Here is a 23,587-nt window from a genome sequence, read left to right on the forward strand (position 1 = left end):
TCCCAGCTCCTGGATTTTTACACGTTCATGTCAGATCAAGTGCTAGTCACAACCACTGAAAGAGTCTCTTGTTCCCACAGTATGAATCACCAACTCTCATTCTGATAGCGTCAAAACTAGTTTTTCCCTCATGTCAAGACTATGAATACTTCAAGTTTGTGGTAGAACACCGTATATTTCAGAATTTTCATTTTATTTCCTTGCAGCTAGTAGCCCAGTTTACTCACTCGATTATATCTAGATTATTCTTTATCCTTTCATAGCACCAGCGATCCATGACAAGCTTAGTACTAGCAATCACAAAGTTATAAGCATGAAAATGAATTTTAGTGTCAATATTACTGTATAAAAATGTAAGCAATGCTTATTGACAGACAAATACTAGGATAACATGACAGGTGTTGACTGCAAGATCAGACAGAGTACTTACCATTCGGGGAGAGTGCAGACTCTGCTCTCTGTACGCTCCAAGCATGTATTTGGAAAAAAAATCATCGTTTAAAGGACACAAGCAAAACAAAAGGGTGGTTCACTTTGCGAGCTACAGCAGTAACAAACTGTCTGAATACACTTTGGACCAATGCTGAGGCTTGAAGGCACAGTTTTTTGGCTTTTGCCACCCAGCATCTTCCAGTTTCCTGGTTGTCATGACTGACTACACCAGGGGTATTCAATTAAAATTTAAAGAGGTCCAGTTAGAGAAAAATTCTTGAAGCAAAGGTCCGGAAGATCATAATGTCTAACTATTTAATAGTTTGATATATATTTAAGTAGCCTATTAGTTGCATCAACATTGTATGTAATCAGTACCTGACTGTCAAATCAAATTAATTCAGTACAATTCAAAAACGTTTTGACATTATTTATTGTCACGTGACATAGAACTTCGGCCAGCTGGCTGGAGTGAGATTTTCAGTTCGAGATGTCTGCACACATGTGACAGTTCTTACCTTGTAAATAGTCTGCTTCTGTGTTTAGCCGTGTAAATACACTTTTGACGTAGCTAATTTTAGGTTTTATAATGGAATAATATAGATTTGCCGTAAGATTTCCAGCATGAGTCTGAAAGTGTGAGTGTCATGCCAGATGCTTGAGATTTGGCAACCCTGAAAACGTACATTTTTTGTTTCACGAGTTTATTTATATAACAGATAACATTACTTTATACATATGTTAAAATGCAGAAACTTCAACAAACATGAAATCAACAATAAACTACGTCTATTTATCCAACGTGTTACATAATACATATTGTTTACGTTTTCAGGAGAGCGCAGCCACTCTGTTAGGAACATTACGTTTTTTGGTTACGGGTGTTAGCTTTGCTGCTGCTATTAACACGAAAGGCACATTAGCACAGACAAAGGGCTGCATACGCCGAACTATAAACGTCTTGCTTGGCGGTCAAAGGCGTTTGATTTTCATTGGCGTGCAAGAGGGTCTAGCTGCAGACGCCTGTAGAGTGGAGCTCCACCGGAAATACGTGATCTTTAAGGACGTAAAGTGGAGCTCCGGTTAGGGTTAGGTTTATGAATAGGGTTAGGGTTAAGGTTAAGGTTAGGGTTTATTCGCTGTGACACAGAGTTGAGGCCACGTGTTTCCTGTGGAGGTGACGTATTTCTGGTGGAGCTCCACTCTACAGGCGTCTGCAGCTGGACCCTTCTCTTGGCGTGGGAAACGGAGGTTCTACTGCAAAACCACTACCGCAAAACCACTACCGAAAAGACTACAAACGCTGCGCCGGTTAAAATAAAAGCGCCCCGTCAGGTTTTAAATAATAACTAAATGTTTTGGCTGTCAGTCCGGGTCCGTATGGGACAGGTTCTGGGTCCGGACCCGGACCGCGGTCCGCCTATAGCAGGACAGCAGAAGGGTCTGTCTTGGGTTAGCAGCATAAGGAAGGGGCGTACAGGGCTCTGATTGGGCTGTCAGCCAGGCTGCTAAATAAGCTACAGGCGGGTTCTACAGATTTGCTGTGTTGTAGCCTTTCCAAGTGCTACATTTCCTGGGGTTTTCTTGTTTAATCCCACACAGTAATCTGATTCACAAATGATGCCCCATTTCCTCGACATTAGGGCTGTTAATTATTAGCTCCCAGTAGCAACATCTTATTGGAATCAAATTATTAAATAACATTTTGATTAGATAAATATAGTCATCAAAATCAGTACGTCATAATGTGAATTTAAGTACATATGTAGGCCATCTGTACATAAGTTTACCAGAACTGGAATTTATTTTTGCAGTTATTAATAATATATAGTATTTTGTACTTTCCTTCTAAAGAAGTGTATGTGATAAGGATGTGATTAGGGTAGGATGCATATTGATATCTCTTCATCGTCAATGATGTCTATGAATTGAACAGGCTATGTACACAGTGATATAGTTTCAGTAGATCCCGGTGCATTCACTTGCGTATTAATATCTTGGTGTAGGAGTGGGCTCCGGTACTATTGAGTTCATCTGGCAGAAGCCCCAGAATCCCGCACACTTTGTAAGGTAACTGCAGTGGCTTGTTCATGTTCTACTTTCTCAAAAGTGCAGGCACTTACTTATTACATTTACTTATTGTGCTTCTGTAAGTATATTTTAATGTAATATTTCAAAGTGCCTGCAAGAAAATCTGTCCATGCTCAACAGCATGGAATAGAACGTATATTGCAGTTTTAGTTGGAGGGCAATTTGAGTCTCCACCCAGCTCTCTGTGTGTGGAGTTTGCATGTTCTCACCGCGTCCTCATTGCGTTTCTTCCGGTTTCCCTTCTGACACCAAAAACCTGCTAAGATGAACTGGAGTTGTCTGTAGAAGTGAATGGTTTGTGAGTGAATGGTAGCCCTGTGACGGGTAGCTGCCCCACCCAGGGTCATTCCCTGTATTGCACCTGTAGCTTCCAGGATAGGCTCCAGACCCCCGTGACCCCACATAGGACAAGTGGGTATAGAAAATGGATGGAGGGATGGATGGATAGTTTTAAAATGAGATCACAAAAGAACGTACACATTGAAATATATTTCTGTCCTGCTCCGCATTAGGCTTCCTGATTAACGTGCCAGAACACTGACAACTTGTAAATGATTGACTTCACATGTTTTTTATAACTTTTCTGTACCTTTTCTTCAAATGTGTGAAAACGTCACTTAAAGAGGTAATTATAAATCCAGTTTATTGCATCCTGGATGGAAAATCTTATATTTCCTCATTTTGCTATTTCTGGCAAAGCCCTGAACCCTTTTTCCGACTGGTAATTCATATCCACTCCAGCCCCCGAAGCTGTACTTTAAACTGGGCTCATTCTGAACTTCATTGGAGCATCTTTGAACTGCCTGCTCTCCCCTATGTGGGAAACACTCCGCTCTGCATTTTTATCTGATTTATGATAAGGCTTACCAGCCATTTTCTTGAGTGTCGCTTTGTGGCAGCGTGTTTGAATTTAACGGGATGAATCTAATAACACAGACAGCCTGAAATCCGTCATGACCGCGATCAGAGGAGGCATGAGTGAAAAAAAAGAATTGCTGCATTTCGCAATGTCTGTAGATTGTTTTTTTTACATGAATTAAATATTAATTCCCGCATTTTTAGACATTGAAGACTTTTTTTGGCCTATTTATTATTTATTGGATTGTTTTTCTGGTTTAAAATTGCAGTCAGTTTCATTACAGGATTTCCCCTCTGTTTCTGTCATCCAGGGAGTCATGGTGATGCATAAAGCCCCCCCCCCCCAGTCTACACCCCTTTATAGTCTCTGGACACACTTCCCTGATCTATTTAACTGCACGTCAGGCACACTTTTTCCCGACACATCTGATTGACAGGACTGGGTCACTGGGGGCGGCACAAACTTCCACCCTCAGTGCAAACTGCATTTAATGTCATTAGTAATCTTCTCTGACTTGGTGACAGTGTTGTTATTTGTACCCAGACACGTCAACTTTGAAAGAATGTGTGTTAGACAGGAGGGGGGCGGAAAGAGCCGCAAACATTGAAAAGATGGACCCCAAGTTTATAGCCCTGTACTGTATAGACTGCATTTCATTTGCAGTAAAAACTTGTCTCCTTTCTAAAAAGCCGTGATTCAGCCTATGACCTTCCTTCAACCCCTAGGAAAACATCAGCTTGGACATGTATATGACACAAGGGACCAAGGGGCAGAGAAATGTATAGCAGAGAATTTCCACCTGCCAAAAAGCGTAATCTTGGAGACATTATAACAAGCACTCACCTTGCCCCATTTTTCCTTATTTTTCTGTTGCGTGACTCTGAGATGTGATGAGGACAGCTAAGCCGAACTCCAGCACAGATGGTTCACGGACCTTGGCTGTCAGTTAAAAACCAGGCTGAGAAAAAATGCCGGAGAGCAGAGTCTGATTGCAGAATCTCGTTGATGCTGGTTGTTGGAGTGACCACTCATAGCGTTCAGGGAATGAACAGGAATGTTAAATGGTTTACTCAGAGCTTATGTTGGTGTAAAATGCATGTGTTTAGACCTTAATCGTAGACTTTTAGTTACATCCGCCCATTGAGATCTTGGTGTTAAAGTGGTCATTGCAGCTGACTTCTCTCTGGTTTTTTGGTCTTGAAGGATGATCCCCGCGTCCAGTAAAGCCTTCCTGGTGACAAACCTGGTGTCCGGGACACGCTATGACCTGTGTGTCCTGGCCGCCTGGGAGGACACGGCCACCACCCTCACTGCCACCAATGTGGTGGGCTGCGTGCAGTTCTTCACGCGCGATGACTACCCTCAGTGTCAGGCACTGCGCGGGCAGCTCCTGGGCGGCACCATGATCCTCGTGGTGGGTGGTGTTATCGTGGCCACCCTGCTGGTCTTCATCGTCATCCTGATGGTGCGCTACAAGGCAGGACCAGCTGAGGAGGTGACAGTCAAGCTGTCTGCCGTCAGCGATACTTACTCGCAGACTAATGGGAGTCGCATGGTGCAGAATGGAGCGCCACCCACTCCACCCAAGCCCAAGGTGACACTGCGGGAGGAGGTGGTGACGTTCAGGTGTAGCACCCTGCAAGGAAACCTCACAGTCTCTTCTTCCTCTACCTCCTCGTCCTCCTCCTCACTGGGGGGCCGAAATGGAGATGGTCACAACCAGGGCACCTCGCTCGGAAGGAGGTGGAAGCCAGTCCACTCCAAGGTGCGACCCAATTTGGACCACCTCTTGGGGGCCATCACCTCCTTGGAGTTGAGGGGTCAGGCTGCAGGAAGAGACCCGGGCTCCTCTGCCGCAGGGGTGCTTCCCGTGGCTCCTTCCACGGACCGGGAGCCTCTGCTAGGCACGCCGACGGACTCCCGGCTGAGTCGGTTGCTTACACTCCCACTGGAGAGCAACAGGCCCAGAAGGAGCCAGTCCTTTGACATGGGGGATGTGGGTGGGGAGGCGGCGGCTGCCCCCAGTACACAGGCACGGCCCTACCCCCGCAAGGTGAGGAGCGTCTGGACCAGGAGCCTCTCTGTGAACGGGATGCTGCTGCAATGCGATGAAGATGCAGAGGAGGGCAAGGGGAGCCTGGAGGGTTCAGAGTGGGTCCTGGAGAGCACGGTTTGACAGCACAGTGCCCCACCCTAAAGGCCACCTTCCTGACCCCAAGGAGACCATTTCCCAGAGAGCCAAATAGAGGGGAGGGCTGCCGAATCCGCATCTCAGCCTCGTCACAACACTGTAAAGGGTGATTCCACCCTGTGCCATAATATACTCCAGAGCAGAGCGGGAAGAGGAGCAGTCAGCCAACACGAACCCGGCCTCCTCCTCCGGTACTGGACGGAAACACCGTGAGAATCCTCACGATCTCTCAGTCGCGTGACTGATGTCACATCCATGATCCATCCTCATCGGGGTCAGGAGGCGTCGCCAGATGATAACTAGCCATAAGATTATGGGTTGGGGCGGGGGGGAGGAACATTAACCCACACGTGTAAGACTGCTGCCGACACGGTGGGCAGTGCGGGATTAACACTCTCCCCCAGCTTTGTGGCCTCCACACGTGAGCGGCAATGCTGAGTAGGGGACAGGTGCTTCTCGGAAGAGGAGAGTGAATAAACAGGGTCAAGGCAGGCATGCTGCTGCACATCACCACCTCTGCCATCACATCCGTCAGGCTGAACAGATTGCGCCGATGGAGGGGAATGCCTGAATATTAGACTCTGGACCCCCAGTGTAACTGACATACTGATATGTTTATTTTATGTTTTATTCTTTTCAGGTCAGACATTTCTGTTACAGCCTGTTATTTCCCTTGTTGAAGGGGTTTAGAGCATGTGGCAAAGACAGGCATCTTCATCCATTTTCTTTTACCTTTAGTTGTGTCTCCTGTCACAATTTCATGCCAAACATGTCTTTTTTGTTGTTTTTTTCTGTGAAGCTATTTTTATTGCACTACCCAGTTTGCAGAACACTTTCTTTAGTTTGAATGCAGAAGGGAATGGATAGCAGCTAATACAGTTGGTGTCAGCATTCTGACAGGCTATTAGTAACTGAATACACTGAATAGAGGGAAGAATGGGAATAATAAATGTCTTATTTCAGTGCTGTTCCAGCTGGACTATGAAGGATTTTGCATGGGATTACAGATTCAGACGATGCAACCGGTTCCCATATCACACATCTCTTTTTCAGCACAATCCATTTGAGGGTTTGCTTGTGGCATCTTCATGGGACTGTGTGAAATTCTTAGCTGAATCATCGGAGCTCTTGTGGCCCCAATCTGCTCGTCACACTTCCTTCTGTTCATGCTGCCTCTCTAACTCATTGCTACTCCCAGCACTGTATATTGACTTTGTGTAAAAATGAAGTGAGACTAAGGCTGAAGTTACTGTACAGTAGCACTATTAATATTTCAGTTTGGCAGACCTGAAGAAGGTGCCCGATTTGGATTGTTATAACACACTTGTGTTCGTTCCTATCTTGGACATGTTGAAAATGTTTCTGTGGTCAAACACTTTTTTTGTTCTTGTTTTGTTTTTGCTACAAAACGATAAATATCAAGACTTTCTAAAATGTGTTGGGTGTTTTATTTATGTCTTGATGTCATAGATAACTTTTTCTGTTGTGTGTAATGCGGTGTTTTAAAGAGCCTAGTTAGTAATGCCAAAAAATGTAAGAACAGTAATATAGCAGAAGAGATGGGATGATTACAAATCAGGTAAGTGTACACAGAAGGAACATGTTCCATCCACTTATGGTTTCTATCTTTCCATTCTCCTCACTGACCTGATGCTTAGCACCTTGGGAACAATATTTGTACATGACCTACAAGTAGATTTTTTTTTTACCTTACATGAGCCTAGTAACACTATATGGATCATTGCCATGTTGTATAAAATCAAGCACCTAGACATACAATCAGTTTACAAACACTTGTAAAAGAATGGGTTGTTCCGAAGAGTTCAGTGAATTCAAGTGTGGTACTGTCATAGGATGCCACCTCTGCAATAAGTCAGTTTGTGAAATTTCTTCCCTGCTAGATATTCCATAGTCAGCTGTAAGTGGTATTATTGCAAAGTAGAAGCATTGAGGAACAACAAAAACTCAGGCACCATGTAAAGTAACAGAGTGGGGTCGCCAAGTGTTGAGGAGCGTAAAAGTCGGCAACGCTCTGCTGACTGAAAAGCTGCAGAGTTCCAAACTTTCTCTGGCATTAACCCCAGCACTAAAACTGTGCACCGGGAGCTTCTTGGAATGGGCTTCCTTGGCCAAGCGGCTGCATGCAAGCCTCACATCATCAAGAGCAATGCCGAACAACTGATGGAGTGGTGTAAAGCACACTGTCACTGGACTCTGTAGCAGTGGAAACATGTTCTGTGGAGGGACAAGAAGCCTGATGGATGAGTCTGGGTTCAATGGATGCCAGGAGAACGTTACCTGCCTGTCTGCATTGTGCCAAATGTAATGTTTGGTGGAGGAGAGATAAGGGTATGGGGTTGTTGTTCTGGGGTTGGGCTAGGGCAAGCTTCTGGTACATTTTGGAACTATGCTCCCAACTTTGTGGGAACAGTTTGGGGAAGGTTCTTTTCTGTTCCAGCATGAGTGTGCCTCATTGCACAAAGCAAGGTCCATAAAGTCATGGTTGGGGGAGATTGGTGTGGAAGAATTTGATTGGCTCGCACAGAGCCCTGACCTCAACCCCATCAAACACCTTTAGGATGAACTAGAATGGATTATTGTGAGCCAGGTCTTCACATGCAACATCAGTGCCTGACCTCACAAATGCTGTTCTGGATGAATAGGTCCCAAGACTTTTGTCCATACTGTATATGCCTGGTAAAAATCAAGAGCTACATCTGGTATTAAGAAGCTCATGCCAACAAGTATGGTGGTAGTACTCATGGTTTATGAATACTTTGCTGCATTTGGACCTGGATAACATCACTTCATTGCAGAGAGTTTGACAATAGTTTATGAACTGCACAATAAAATATCTGGCCACCCATCCATAAGCTGCACATAACAGACAGTGATCACACATTGGCCAGTCTACATTAGAACGGTTGGAGAAAAAAAAGACCCACAAGGGTTCCAGACTGAAATGGAAATGGTTGTATATGCAGCCATTTATTTAGAGTGTGTGAGTTAAAATTTCACGTGGTCACATCTGTGCCAGCATGTGGTAATCATTAGGATGTTTTGCTCCTGCACAGGTACTGCATTAATGAATTGTGATTGAAATATATTTTTTCTTCTTCCCTGGCTCACTGTGGCTTTTTTCTTCCTCAGTTGGTCTCTCCCTACCTGCATGCAGGAGTATGCAAGTATACATGCACTCATGATAGAACAGGTAAAACAATCCCTTTAACTGTGGTTCCAAAAACAAAGCCATCTATAGCTGATTATTTAAAAGAAACAAAATGAGAAGAAAGGGGAGGAGGCTGGTGGAGAGCGAGAGCCGGAGGGAGGTCCTGTGTAGAGCTGGGCCATATCTACCTAATTGGCATGTGACGATGTCTATAGTGAAACATCGTGATGGACGATGAAATCGAGGGTCGTCTTGAAAAAGTACTGTAAATTTTTATATAGTTTCTGTTACACTTTTTAAATGACCATTTATAAATTGATTAAACACAAATATAATTACAACATGCTGTTTTGTTTTTTTCTAAACAAAGGTGTGATCGGGAACAACTTCATTTTTTAATTTTGATTCATAGTAACGTTTTATTAGCCTTTCATAGCAATTTTTAACCGATCAGAAAAACTTTATGAATTATTTGAAGTCACTGAAGTCTAGACAGGTAGTTTGCCTAAACTAGGGCCACTCATATGCAACATGGAAAATTTGGATGATAACAGCCAGGTTGTGACAATAAAGACATTCAACATACTGGCTCATGGTGGTAATGTCTGTCAGCCATCTGTGATGGATGGTGGCATCGTCCATCAGCCCAACCCTAGTCCCAAGGCAGACACAAGTGAAAATACAGGTGCAGAGAGTGAGAGACTGACTGAGCCAGCGAAAAAGAAATAATTTCACTTTCAACCATACAGTAATACCAAATTTAAAAAAGTGGGTACAACCAAATCATGTGCTGGTGCGAATAACTGAGAAAACTGGTTCCACTGGTGGAAAAGTTAGTCTGGAGTCCTGTCTACCTCTGAAGCAAAGATATATATCCATAACCCCGCAGATCTACTATACTGTACATCGAAGCTACACTCAAGTTGTGCGACCCCTGTAGATGTTGAGGAATTTGAATTATTACCTACAGGAAGCATTGCTGTTAAATGCCCCACCGCTAGTTATTGAGTATAAGGAGACGATTGCATAATACACATTACACTGGGACTTAACTCGTCTAAATAAACCAACCTCAGAGCTTCTTAGAAACCAGTGACGAGGAATGCGGCGTACTGAGGCCATGACTAAGCCTTTAACTGATGCCATCAACATTTTCAAAAATTCTCTTCAGACCTTCTTTTGTGGATTGATTGCCAGCTTCCTCATAAATGCCATTAAAAGCTCAATTAGAACTTGGTTATTAGGAGGTCAAGTGGAACTGAAAGAGTCTGATACATCTATGAAGAGGGATTTTTCAATAGAAACAAAGAAAGAAGCTGGAGGACTTATGAAAGGGAGAGCTAGGACCCAGGACTCCATGGAGGAGAGATATCTGCAGGCTCCAGTCAGTTTAAGACATAAAAACGAGACTCCAGAGGAAGGGGTGGGGGTATGGTAGGGGGTGTTTGTGAAGCTGAAGAAATGATTGGTGGAAAACTAAAGTATTTCTGACACTCCTTAGAGCTTCAGTGTTTATTGTATTTACCTGTTTATGTAGATCTAGTAGTTGTAAAAGCAGAATAATAACCTGATGATTTTTATATATCTGATGAGCCAGACAATATTATATTTCAGCTAATGTCCTTCTAGAATAATGTAAAATAAAAACAATCGAGAAGAGATTATTTTATAATACTTCTGTTACATTTGCTGAAATATTTGGCTGTGTCTTCAGGTTTTCATTGGTAATCATGAGACATGGATGCACCATATGGCATAATGCATCGTGGGAAGGTAAGGCGGTGAAAACCCAGCTGCCAGGACCCACCCACACATGCAAACCTACAGAATCCTGGCTTGTGAATGGAGGGAAACCACTACTTCCTATACAAGGTAGTTACTTTGTTGGTGTGCCTCTGAGCCCTGTGTAAACTCTCTGACCCTCCAAACCATTACCATTGGGTCTGCTATTGAGTCAAGTCACCCGCTGAAGTATGAAGAACAAGACAGATCTGTGTATCACTAATAGAAGTCAAGAAAAACTGAGATGCTCTCATACCACAGACATGATGCACTATGTGAATAATAAGGGCCTAGTTGCGTAAACAAACCATTAAAGCTGTATACAGCAATAATTCACAACCATGTCGACTGTCTTGCTTATGGAGCTTTTCTATGTGGAACTATAAGGCACTCATAGTAGAAATTTAATTAACTTTTAATAACATGCTACATTTACAACCTCTATTATCACCTGCTTGAAGCGAACAATGCAATAATACACTTTTGCATTTTTCTTGCATTATCTCTCTGTAATGCAAGTGTGTGCTCTTATGTGACACTGAGCACACATTTAGAGTAAGCTACAGTTAAAAACATTTACTGTAAGTGTGCTGAGGGACCTACACACAAACAGGTACAGGTAAGGTCAGGTTAGGTCAGTTCAGGTTTGGGATCATGCACTGCAGTGCATTGCTGCACCCACCACACAACGAAACATCCTGGCATCCCGGCTGGCAATCCCCCAGGCTGATACAGGGTCCAGTCCCACCCTCCAGAAATGGTCGTCTATCTGCCACCGCCAGGTGTTACACGGACATCCCCTTTGCCTGGTTCAGCCACTTGGCTTCTCAACAATAAGCAACCAGCGAGCTGGATCACCCTCAAGAAATCACACCACATGGCCGTAGTGCCATAGCTGATGCTATCTCACAAGGCAGGTAATGTGCCTCATTCAGGACTCCCAGAGCAACTACTCATTTCCCAGCGGTGCCCCAGGATTCTCCTAAGAAACAGTACCAAAGGAATCCTGTCTTCATCTTAGGTCACTGGATAGCATCCATGTCTCGCAGCCATACAGCAAAACAGGGAGCTCCAGGACACTAAAGACTTAGACCTCCGTCCTCTTACAAAGATATCGGAAGCACCACACACCCCTTTCCAGTGACCTCATGCTCTTCCAGGCCATCTGCTGACTTCATAGGAAGAGTCACCAGAGACATGAATGTTGATGTCGAGGTAAGTGAACTTCTCAACACGGTCGACGTTCTCTCTGCAGACAAAAACACTGCTGATGGCTGTGCCCAAGAGGTCATTAAAGGCTTGGATCTTAGTTTGTATCCAGGCCATTCGCAATCCCAGACACTCAGACTCCTCGCTCAGTCTCTCGAGAGCTCAGATCAGAGCCTCCATTGACTCCGTGAAGATCACAGCATCATCAGCAAAGTCAAGATCAATGAATCTTTCTTCACCAAAGGATGCCCCACAACTGTTGCACCTTATGACCCTGCCCAACAAAAAGTCCATACAAGCACTGAACAGAGTAGGAATAAGAGCGCACCCCTGACGAACCCCAGAATCAACTGGGAAGAACACAGAGGTTCTGCCTCCACTCCGCACAGCACTCACAGTACTAGTTTATAGGTCGGCACAGATTAGTGTGTAATCCGTAAGGACCATTTCATTACCTGCCCTGGCTGCGACTCTCCGAGGCACAGATTTGGATGTGCGTAATGCTTCAATTCCTCTGTAAGCAGGATGTGGGTCGCTAGACTATAGATAAACCTGTAGGGACCGACAAATTCCTCATAGCCAGTACTGTCAGTGCCAGTGGTCACATTAAAGTCATCCATGACCAAAGAAGTGTCTCCTCGTGGGCACCCATCAACCACTGAGTAAAGTTACAAATACAATGTCTCTCTCATCAAGACAACACTCACCACCAGGTTTTGTACACCTTTTCCACAGTCAAATTCAAGCACTTTTTAAGTACATTCAAAGTCAACTTTCAAACTTTTCCAGTAGGCCTACTGTAAAACAGTTGTGAACAAGGCCGTAGCCATGTTTTGTTAAGGAAAATGAAAAGGAAAATAAAGTGAATCCTCTATGGACTTCCTTAATAATTCTCACCGCTCCATTCACATACAGTACATATTTACGGGCACTTATCCATAACTCATTTGCTAGTTATGTACTGGGCTAATATCCACTGTGCTACTGTTAACAAAGTTTACCATTTAGAAAAGCTGACTTTGTTCTCTACATACCCAATAAATGATAATGCGTAACTGACAAGCAATACTAACACCATTACTCATTTATATCACACAGTGTTTTTACATTAGCATGTAACTAGCGGATAGCATAAATAAGGTGTATGGCTAACGTAGGTGTAGGCTGTGATTTACCTTTCATGTGATTAGAGAGTGCAGACTCTCCCATGGTGAAAGGTTGAATTTCTTTTCTGCATATTTTGCGGCAGGCTAAACGTGGATTTGGCCCAAGTGTTATCTATGCTTAGTATTTCACCGTATCCAGCCGAAGCTTATTAAACCGGCATCCTCCCCAGGATCCTCTTGGCATGTTGGTCTTGTTTCGCCGCACTGCCCTCTGTGGGGCAGTGTGACACAGACCAGACGCAAAGCCTGTCAGGGGGCGCAATTTCATTTTTTAATCCGAATTATTTTCTTTCTCTCCATTTAATAAGTGATCTATTGATTTAGATCACTGTGCTGTATATCGTGAAATATATTTCAAGCATTTTTCAGCACTTTATCCAAAATTCAAGCATTTTCCAAACCTTAAAAACCCAACATTAAAATTCAAGTATTTTCAAGGATTTCAAGTACCCGTACAAACCCTGCACCACACTCAGAGCATAGACTGAGACAACAGACAGGACACCCAGAGAGTGCCTTAGCCTGAGTCTCATAATATACTCATTGAAAAGAGTGACATCAGACACCGTCGGGGGGAGCCTCTCTACCACAGCAACAGTACTGCAGCCATCAGACCGACCAGACCAAAAGTAGGTATACCCACCTGCAGAGATCTGGCCAGTCTCCGGACTGCGTACTTCAGAGGGTGCTGCCACTGAATTTCAGAGTGTACGAAGCTCCTCTGACAGCAGAGGAAGATGGTCATCATGCTGGAGAGACAAGACCTTCCAGATGGGCCTCCTCAGATTAAGATCCGAGTGCTGTTGTGCGGCGGGCGACGCCTCAGCACCACACCAGTTCCGGTCCCCAGCAGGCCTGACCCCATTGGCTCTCTGACAGTTTTGAACCTTCCGGGGATGAGGCTCTCGGGGGCTATCCCCCCTCCCCTTCATGATGTGTGCAACCTTGCTGTAGGCGGCTGCAGCAGAGCTACTCCCACAGAGAGCAGAAATTAATCCAGTCTCTTTTGTCAGAGCTGCATGAAGTTTTTACAGTGGCTGGAGTGTCGATCCCACCACCAACCCACAAATTTTTCCCTGCTATTTCGAGGACGGCTTGCAGGGCCTGATACATTTTAACATCATACCCAGGACAAACAGTTACATTGCTCTATAAACACAAACACACAGACACACACACACATAGCATTTCAGAAACTCTGCTTAGTTTTACTTTGCTTAGGCCACTTGCCAAAAAAAATAGCTGCAATACTTAAAAATGACTGCAGTTGTATAGGATCAAATCCTTAAGTATGAAACAGATATTAAAATTTAAGCAATACCGCAACTCTAAAATCAAATCTCGAAAGCACCATGAACTAATCCAACAAAATGCTTGAAATGGATCTTGGGATATTTTATATCCTCTTAAATCTTACATCGGAACACAGCATTTAAGTTCCTCCATTACTAACTGATTAAGAACAGATATTACCAAATTACCTTATTAACGAACAGACATTCATTGAAATGAAATAGTCATTATCCATGTCTTCATTATTATCCTCACAGTTTCTTTATAGACTCCATTAATTTACCATTAAAACATCACAAGAAGGTAAACAGTCCCTTTACACTGGTCTGCTGTTGCATTCATGCATTCCCTCACTGTTACTAGGTTGTTTTTACATGGTGCTAGCTGCTCTATCATTAATAATATTTCCTTGCAAGTGACACTAGTCACTGCTAATTGGAATGACACTGCAGTAAATTGCAATTAGCAGTGAAAAAAAGTTATATACAGATGGTTGAACGCAGATGTTTTGACTTCCAAGAGGAGCAAAATGAAGATAGACATTTAAATTACACTTAAAAATCTTACCCAAAACATCTATAATATTTAGATCATAATTGCAGAAAACTTCACACATCCTGGATCATATCAAAATCTCCTTTTGGTCTAGCAACTTCCTTAAATGCAGGCCTGGCCACATGGTGGAGCAAAGGCATCTATTAGGGAAGGGGTGTCAAACTCCAGTCCTGGGGGGCCGCAGCCCTGCACATTTTTGGTTTCCCCTCATTTAACACGCCTGATTCGACTCCTTGTACCTCCTCATGTTGATTACCATGTGCACACAGCTCTTGAGCTGAATCATTTGCAGTGGAACAGGGAAAGAACTAAGCTACACAGGGCTCTGCCCCCCAGGACCGGAGTGTAACACCGCCGTATTAGGGTCACCTGAGCCATTGTGTTTGTATACTCCATTACCTGAAGAAAAACCCCTCACAATTGAGTTTTCTCAATTTTTTGCCCTCATCAAACTGAAAAAGATTTCTTATTTGAATACAGGAATGGAAACAGGACAAAACAAAATCATCTGATTGTGAGTTTCAACCCCTAGTGGAAGGAATCTCACACAGCTATATATAGCACTGTAGAAGGCTGGATGCATGGTTTCTATACCAAAAGTACATAAAAGAAAGGTATAAGATGTCCTGTGTTGTAAAGACCAGGTGTAGCATAGTGACCAAGGACCACCTGACACTGGTTGCCTGTACACTTTGTGATGCTTCCATGTCTTCACATATGGTTTGCTTCTGGCTTTTCGAAGATTCTCTCATATAGAAAGTGATAAATGTGATTTGTATTTGTGAGCACCATGTTGGCAGACTCATTGTTTTGCTCCACTGTGATGAGACTCTTCCTGTCTCTGTATACAAACAATTTAATAATAAAACACCAAGTTGTAGTTTTACTGTTAGCACAAAATGTGTGCATGTTAATGATGCCCACTTATTTGTTCTTCCTGAATTTGTGAATAATCCGAACCTCTGTACCTACAGTATTCCTCTGATTCTCATTTTCAGTGTTAGCTAGTAGCAACCACTAGATGGCATGTTAGAGCAAAATGCCTTAGATGTTATGATTATCTATTCAAAATCTCTATCACATTGCAACTAAATGTATTTATATAATGTTGCATTATATTTAGTGGTATTTTTCTTAAGATTCATTAGTTAAGATAATGATTTTGTTTCACTTCAAACATCACAGGTAAAGTAATGCATAATATACCTTTATAGCTATCTGCCGATGAAATAACTGATAAAATTAATTATATTTGAATAGCAAAACAATAGCAGCTATGTTCTGAAAAGTATATATTAAAATGTGTAAATAATTCTTGAAAATGTATTTGCTCAAAAATCAAATAATCACTGCTTGTGAAACATGTATGGAATGGACATTGTAATAAGATCACAAAATAATAAAAATGATAAAATGAATCCAGATGCAGCTTGATTGACCTGTGTCTGCTGAGAAAACATACTCTGTTTAGTCATTTAGTATGCTAAAAGGTCAGTTAGTATACTAATAGGTCAGTTAGTATGCTAAAAGGTAACGCCAGTGAAAACAGAAACTGAGGTAACATAGCTATGATTAACAAAAATACTCACTGGAAAGTCAACAACTAACAAGCATGTTTATATTCTTTGGTCCAAAATCCAGGTGGAAAATTACAGACTGGCAAGTAAATATTAAAAGTGTTGTATCCAGAGCAATCACCTGAATAAGCCATTTGGAAAATCAATGCCAGATGGCCAGATGACTCATCGCGGCTCATTTTCTCAGCTTTCATGGTCATCTTTTCTAGACATGTATACAAACAGTAGTTATTGATTTATTGTGACTGAGGATTGAATCAGGATTTTCATTGCTGCTTTTAAAACTTTAGAGTGCTACATGATTATCAGTTAACAACTCTGATATACAGTATATGTTAAAATGTGTGAATTGTCTCCATTAGATTCACAATGAACAGAATGTGCCTCATCCAGTGTAGAGTAAGTGAGAGTTCCATCTCTACAAGAATACAGGTGACATTATTCTGTCCCTATGCATATCCTGTAATTTTATTCTGTGTTGCATTTCCATTGTTTTCAGCAAAATCAGCTTCTAGGCAGCATCATAAAAAGTCGATGAATATTTCAGGAAATTGCTTTTACATTCTTTTCATCTCCACCGCATGGATACATACATAAAATATTTAGAAAAAATGGTACAACTTTTCCAACAGAAAATGGTATTGCAAGGGGAAGAGAGCCAAAATACTACTTCTAAGCAGCCAAGGCAGATGAGATACTGAACGACCCCCATAACGAATTAAAGGGAGTCACTGAGTCACCTCCCTTAACTAAGAGAAGGGGTAAAATCATTATATCATCACACACCACTACATTCTTTTTGGTCTGCCTTGTAATATGCCATTGGGTCATAAATAAGTATTAAATGCATAGATTTTAATTTGACTATATTCCAGTCAGCATGAAAGGGTGTCCTGCATGAAGGAGTTAGTGTTGTTTGTGGAGAACTGCAATCTTTTGGCCTTGACTTCCAGATCACTTTTGAGTGGTTTACTGGGAATCCCTTGGGAGGATCTGCAAGCTGCTACTGGAGAAATTTTTTGTGTTTGCAGCGCGTTTGCGTTTGCAGCGCGTTCGTGTGTTTGCTGTGCGTTCGTGTGTTTGCAGCGCGTTCGTGTGTTTGCTGCGCGTTCGTGTGTTTGCAGCGCGTTTCCGTATTTGCAGCGCCTGTGTTGTCAAACTGATGGAGACGTTTTCTTAATTTGTTGTGTTTTTTTTCTGTTTGCATGTGTTTTCTGAAGTTGCAGCGCGTTGAGCTCTCTCGGCCACCGTACCCCAATAGACAATCATCACTATAAGATGCAGGGTACATTCACTTCTTCAACTGTTTTGTATTGTTAATTGTTTTACTCCACGACCAATTAACTACAAGAGGCAAAAAATCTACACTTTAGCCAATATTATAATGTGAGTCTGTCATCAAACTAATTTAAAAAATTTGAGAAAACTGATGGGCCTGTTACCGTAATGAGTTTGTGAGAATGCCCAGTATTGTGCCTTACAGGCCAGATTTTTTCCCCTCTTCATTCAGGACCGTAAATAGGCCTTGGCCTAACCAATAGATATAGTGTAAATGTTAGGAGGCTATTATTAGTAGCATGGACTGAAATGCATTGCTGATAACATAATAATAAAACCAGCTGCAAAATCCGAACAAGCTTATATGCTACAGCGTAGGCTGTGACGTTTTATTCCAAATGCTAGTCCCTGTCACTAAAACTCACACATCTACCCCATTAAGTGTAGAAGGGTTACTAAATAGATGAGTGTCCTGATCATATAGTTCCTTTGGGGACCCCTGACTCCAGCGGTATGTTGTGTTTATATGAAGTGCATGTATATATGCGAAAATATGGGATGAATCGTAATCCAATAAGGACAATTTCGTGATCCAGATGCGATGCATTCAGTATTGATCAGTTGAAGTAAATCAAGATGAGGGCATCTCTGTCCGTCCCAGGCTCACAGGAGTGCAAGAACATGCAGTGTGGCTTGGGATTACAAGGACGCACAACTTGCATTGAACCAATTTTTCATTCATTTTAATTCAAAGAATTATTTCTCTAATCGACCAGTTGTTTAGCCTAATTGATTTATCTGCTAGTTGTTGACAAGGCAGATGTCACTTGAATCCTGGCAAATGGTAATATACTTTGTATATGCTTATGTATTCTATTGTGTTATATTGATTGATACTTGTTATTGATCCCTCTGCCATCGATACTTGTCTTTTCATCTCCCCCATCTTGCTCTCTACCCATAGCGGTGTGCAGGGAGACTGAACTGATCACAGGCACAGAGGCCTAGCCCACGGAACCACATGATGCACCCTATATAAAATTGTTATATCAATTTTATATAATTATATGAATTATTCACATGCATTTTGGATCGTAACATTTGTTTGCAAATGTATGATGCAATAGAAAGTTTTGTTACATGTTCAGCTTTCTGACCACTGCAATGTTGTGTTTGGTCACATAGAGGCGCATGACTTAATACAGCCCTCGAGAGCACGTACTGTAGTGAAAAATGCATTTAAGTGCATTTAAGTCAGTGGCAGAATGCACATAAGGGTCATTTACATGTGACATGCCCATGTTTTGGCATTTCTCCTCCAAAAGTGCATACAGTATCTCCCTGAGTGCAGCTTAGAGGATCTCCACTGTGAGGCAGGAAATCACATGACTTCCACACCAAGGCCAAGATCTGTCGTCATGCAGACTTCAGAAACTGAGGCGAAATGTCCACTAGGAGGCTCAAAACCGTATGACCTCCCCAACAGTGCTGGTTATGATGTTAGCGCAACATTGGGAACTAACTTTAATAGTTTCATTTAAAATATATATTTGCTATTTCGGTGATATTAGTGCAACATCAGGAGTATACTTTAATCTCATTTAAATCTACAGGAATGGATTTAATAGTCTAACTTAAATTTGCTATTTAGGTGTGAAATTCTCACCTCTGTGTAGCTTAAGACATTATGAGAAATATCCATTTTCATAATTTTAAAGGAAACAAGGTGGTATCTTTCCACGTGTTCAACCTACTGAGGTCTCTTTAGTAGCATCATGTATGGGCCAGATGTGGAGCTCAGGTGATTTCCAGCCCCACAGTGGAGGTCGCCCAATGATTTGCCCCACTTTTTCCACACTCACACACTACCACACCTGACGTGCATGTTCATGTGCACAGCAAAAGTACTCGAGGATGTCCCATTCTTCAAATAAGCCAAGTGCACTTTATCCACACTTTGGCAAATACTGTATGAAAACGGTCTTTGACTAAGTATACAGACCACAATACACCGCAACAGTAATGACTAATGTTTAAATTGAACACAAGGAAGTCTGCCAGTTAATCAGTCCAACATGCCTCCAAAGAAGTTTAGATCTAAATACGCAAAGATATATAATGAATCTTTAAAAAGCCTAGGCTACAGTGAAGAACAACATGAAATACAACATAGTTACAGCGTGTCTCTTGTTTACATTTTCAGGTATCAAGTATGTCCCATTGCTTTTAAGAAATCCCTGTGCACTTCACATACAGTTACGCACTTTGTGTCTTGTGTCAACATACGTCACCACAATGTGTATCTCCATGCACTTCCCCTTAAGTAGGGTAAATGGGACATTACGCTTAAGTGAAAAAAATCATGTAGCTACGCACTTTTTAAATTTAAGTATATGGGGGAATACAGCCCACAGTCTTTTCACTGTAAGTGAAACTAAACCTAGCAAAATTTTACTGCATATACACCGCACCAGTTTATAATATCACAAAGTAATAAAGGTGGTACAACATGTAATTGACCAGTTAGAATCAATTTTTTTTTCAGCAAAAGAGAAGGTTTTACTTTGTTGCATCTTTTGGGTACCAGTATGCTGCTATGTCTCATGTGTGCTCTGCAGGAGTCTAGGCTACAGTAAATATCAGCGTAATTGTGATTTAATACAGCAAAAGATCATGACTGTAATCAGAGATCAAAACTACCCATCCTATTTCAGCTCAAGAGGTTTGGTGTTTTCTGTGTCCATGTCTGTCAAGTCATGGGTTCAAATCCTATAGCCAGAAGGGTAATCATATCACCATTGGTCCCTTGAGTGAGGCCTTTACCCTCAGCTGATCCAGGACTTCTACAGTCTTACCATAAAACTTGCTCTGAACTGTTTATACATCTGTGTCTGGGTCTCTTGTGGAGAGTAACCATACCTGACATCATGGTGCCAGGAGAACTGCCTCCAACTAAACGTCAGCAAGACCAAGGAGCTGGTAGTGGACTTCAGCAGGAGGACGGAGCACTTCTACTCCCCCATCTACATCAACGGGGCTGCAGTGGAGCGTGTGAGCAGTTACAGGTTCACTGAGGACCTGACATGGACAGAACACATCCGGAGCCAGTGCAGCAAGGCAAGACAGCGTCTCTACCACCTGAGACAGCTGAAGAAATTTCGCGTCTCTACTGGGATCCTGAAGTCGTTCTACTCCGGTGCCGTGGAAAATGTCCTGACCCAGAACATCACATCCTGGTATGGAAATAGCCGTGTCCAGGACTTAAAGGGACTGCAGAGGGTGATTCGGGCAGCAGAGCGCTGCACCAGATCTGCTCTGCCGTCTCTGCGGGACATATACACCAGGAGATGCCGGAGCAGAGCAATCAGGATCATCAAAGACACGACTCAGCCCAGTAACAGTCTGTTTGAGCTGCTGAAATCAGGCAGGCGCTTTAGAAGCATTACGGCAAAAACAGAGAGGCTCAGGAGGAGCTTCTATCCTCATGCCGTAAGACTTCTCAACCAGGACATGACACCACTACCTCTCAAATATCATACAGCAGATACGTAAACTGCTGTATGATATTTTTTTCCCACTCTTTAAGGCAACTTCAATGCACACTGCACTTTGCACATCACCTTAGGCGTCACCACTTGCCACTTTTTTGTATTTTGTATATGTTGGATATTTTGTTAATTTTTTATTCTTATTGTCTGCACTTTATATTTATATTATCTTATCCGCACTTTTTATTTATTTATTTTTTTTTTATACTCTTTCTTTCTCTTTTTGCACAGTCTTTGGATCGGTCAGGGTTCATTTCACTGCATGTTGTACTTGTTATAACTATGTACTGTATGTGACAAATAAAGAATCTTGAATCTCTTGAATCTTGAAGACGCAATATTGAGTATGTGGTAACCAAAGAATTTCTATATACCATACAAATGGCAAATAAAGTATATTTCTAAAACCTGAAGCCTATGCAGTGCAGGGCACAAGGATAAGGTGCACCCTGGATGAATACATATATATATATATATATACAGTATACACACACAGACACTACAGGCTACACTACAGAAACCCGTGTAATAGGGTTAACATCAGGGTTGGATATAGCCATAGGCAAACTAGGGCCCGATCGCCAGAAAGGGAACCTGACTGGCAAAAGGGGACCCCAGCACAATCTACCAAGGGGAACCCCCTGATCAGCAAAATCAATGAGGGGAACTCCCTCATTTGGTCAGCGAAACCTATTAAAGGGGACCATCACCCCCCACATATGCTTTAGGCACACTTACATCTTTGTTCTCAAATAGTATTAATAAAAAACCTTGTCTGTGACTTGATGTATTAATCAATAACTTAATGTCTTATTACATATCTACTTCAATTTCATGCTAGAATTGCTTCAGTTCCAAGCTAGCACTAGATGACTGTGATCTTCCAGTCAGCTCCTTTTAACCAAACCAAACCAAGACCGTGCATTTGCAGTACGCACACCAACCCTGCAGAATGGACTACCAACGTACATTAAAGCTGCACCATCGATCGCTGCTTTTAAAACAAAATTGAAAACATATTTTTACTTATTAGCATTTGAAGGACCTGATTGTTAAAATGTCATTGTTTTACTCATTTATTTTATTCTTGTGCTTATTGATGTCATGCCAAGGGCAAGGACGGAGGCAAAGGCAGGCGTGGGGGAAGACCAAAAAGGGCTTTATTAAAAAAAAGTCCAATACAGGCTGGGCAAAGGAAATTGACCATGAGGGATCAAAACGGGGTAGGGAGGATCAGGCAAGAGCACAGGACACAGGACACAGGACACAGGACACAGGACACAGGACACAGGACACAGGACACAGGACACAGGACACAGGACACAGGACACACTGGGGAGTACATGCAGGCAGTATCATCAATGACTGGACTGGGGATTGCAGAACTGAAGGACGCTTTATACAGGGCAGATGAGGGAGCAGACGAGAGACACCTGGGGTGATCCACACGAGGGCTGTAAGGAGAGGTAAAATTAAACAGGCAACAGGTGTGGCTCGTTAGAGCCGTACGATGGGAGAGAACGAGGGGGAAGTGAAGTAGGGCGTCACAATGTATATTTTGTACATAACTTTGGTTGACATGTGGTGTCTTTCAATGTGCTTTATAGATGAAGTGACTGATTGATTGATTGATTGATTGATAATCAGATAACTGCACATCAAGATACTGTACGGTCATATTTGTGCTCACACTCACTGCCGACCATTTTGAAAGCTGGCTGAAAATCGTGCTCAGCAAGGGACCTTTGAAAATTTGGGATATTTTGGTGGGTGGGGGGCTGATTGTGAATGTTACTACTTATTGCAAATTAAGAAATTTATGTTAAAAACTGTGTATAGCATAATGATGAACTTGATATCGAGAAATTGTTATAACTCAATTAGAAGATTGTTTTAGAAACATAACAAAGGTGCTACAGAACATAAGTAGCATATTAGTCATAGAAACATCCTTCACTAAACTATTTAATATCAAATTTTGTAGTTTTATATTACATTTCCATCTTCTTAAGGAACAGCTGTTATATATTATATATTACTATATATTTTTAAAATGCAGAAACATTTTCAATGTCATGTTATTATGAAGGTAATACACAAATTTATGTTGCAACTAATGAGTTGTATCTGAAAACATAACAAATTAATATTTTTTACGAAAAACCGCTGCTGTTCAAACTATTCAAATCTCATTTATGTTGAATACCGATTTAATTATTTTCTGAACAGACCTGAAACATCCATTGATAACTGGAAGTAAAAACGATATGTTTACATCACCCCCCAGCCCCCCATATTATGTAGGTACCCTGCATGGTCTCTTCACACACCTAGGAGAGCGACATGTGATAAAACTTTTGAGCAGATGCCCAAACAACACGTACAGTACTGTGCAAAAGTTTAAAACAGCCATCTTCATGTTGGTGTATAACTGATA

At 42.1% G+C, this 23,587-nt stretch overlaps 1 protein-coding gene across 11 annotated transcripts in view; it reads left to right on the forward strand.

The window, feature by feature from the left end:
- LOC111836252 (leucine-rich repeat and fibronectin type-III domain-containing protein 2-like) overlaps positions 1-7,007 on the forward strand; it is a 78,596-nt gene extending 71,589 nt beyond the window's left edge. For all 11 annotated transcript variants that reach the window (XM_023797336.2, XM_023797340.2, XM_072702816.1 and 8 more), the window contains one exon: positions 4,586-7,007. In XM_023797336.2, coding sequence (XP_023653104.1) covers positions 4,586-5,558 — 973 coding nt within the window. In that variant the 3' untranslated portion in view covers positions 5,559-7,007. The remainder of the gene's footprint in view (positions 1-4,585) is intronic.
- Positions 7,008-23,587: the final 16,580 nt, after the last annotated feature.

Source organism: Paramormyrops kingsleyae, chromosome 19, assembly GCF_048594095.1.
Source record: "Paramormyrops kingsleyae isolate MSU_618 chromosome 19, PKINGS_0.4, whole genome shotgun sequence".
In the NCBI taxonomy this organism is placed as follows: domain Eukaryota; kingdom Metazoa; phylum Chordata; class Actinopteri; order Osteoglossiformes; family Mormyridae; genus Paramormyrops; species Paramormyrops kingsleyae.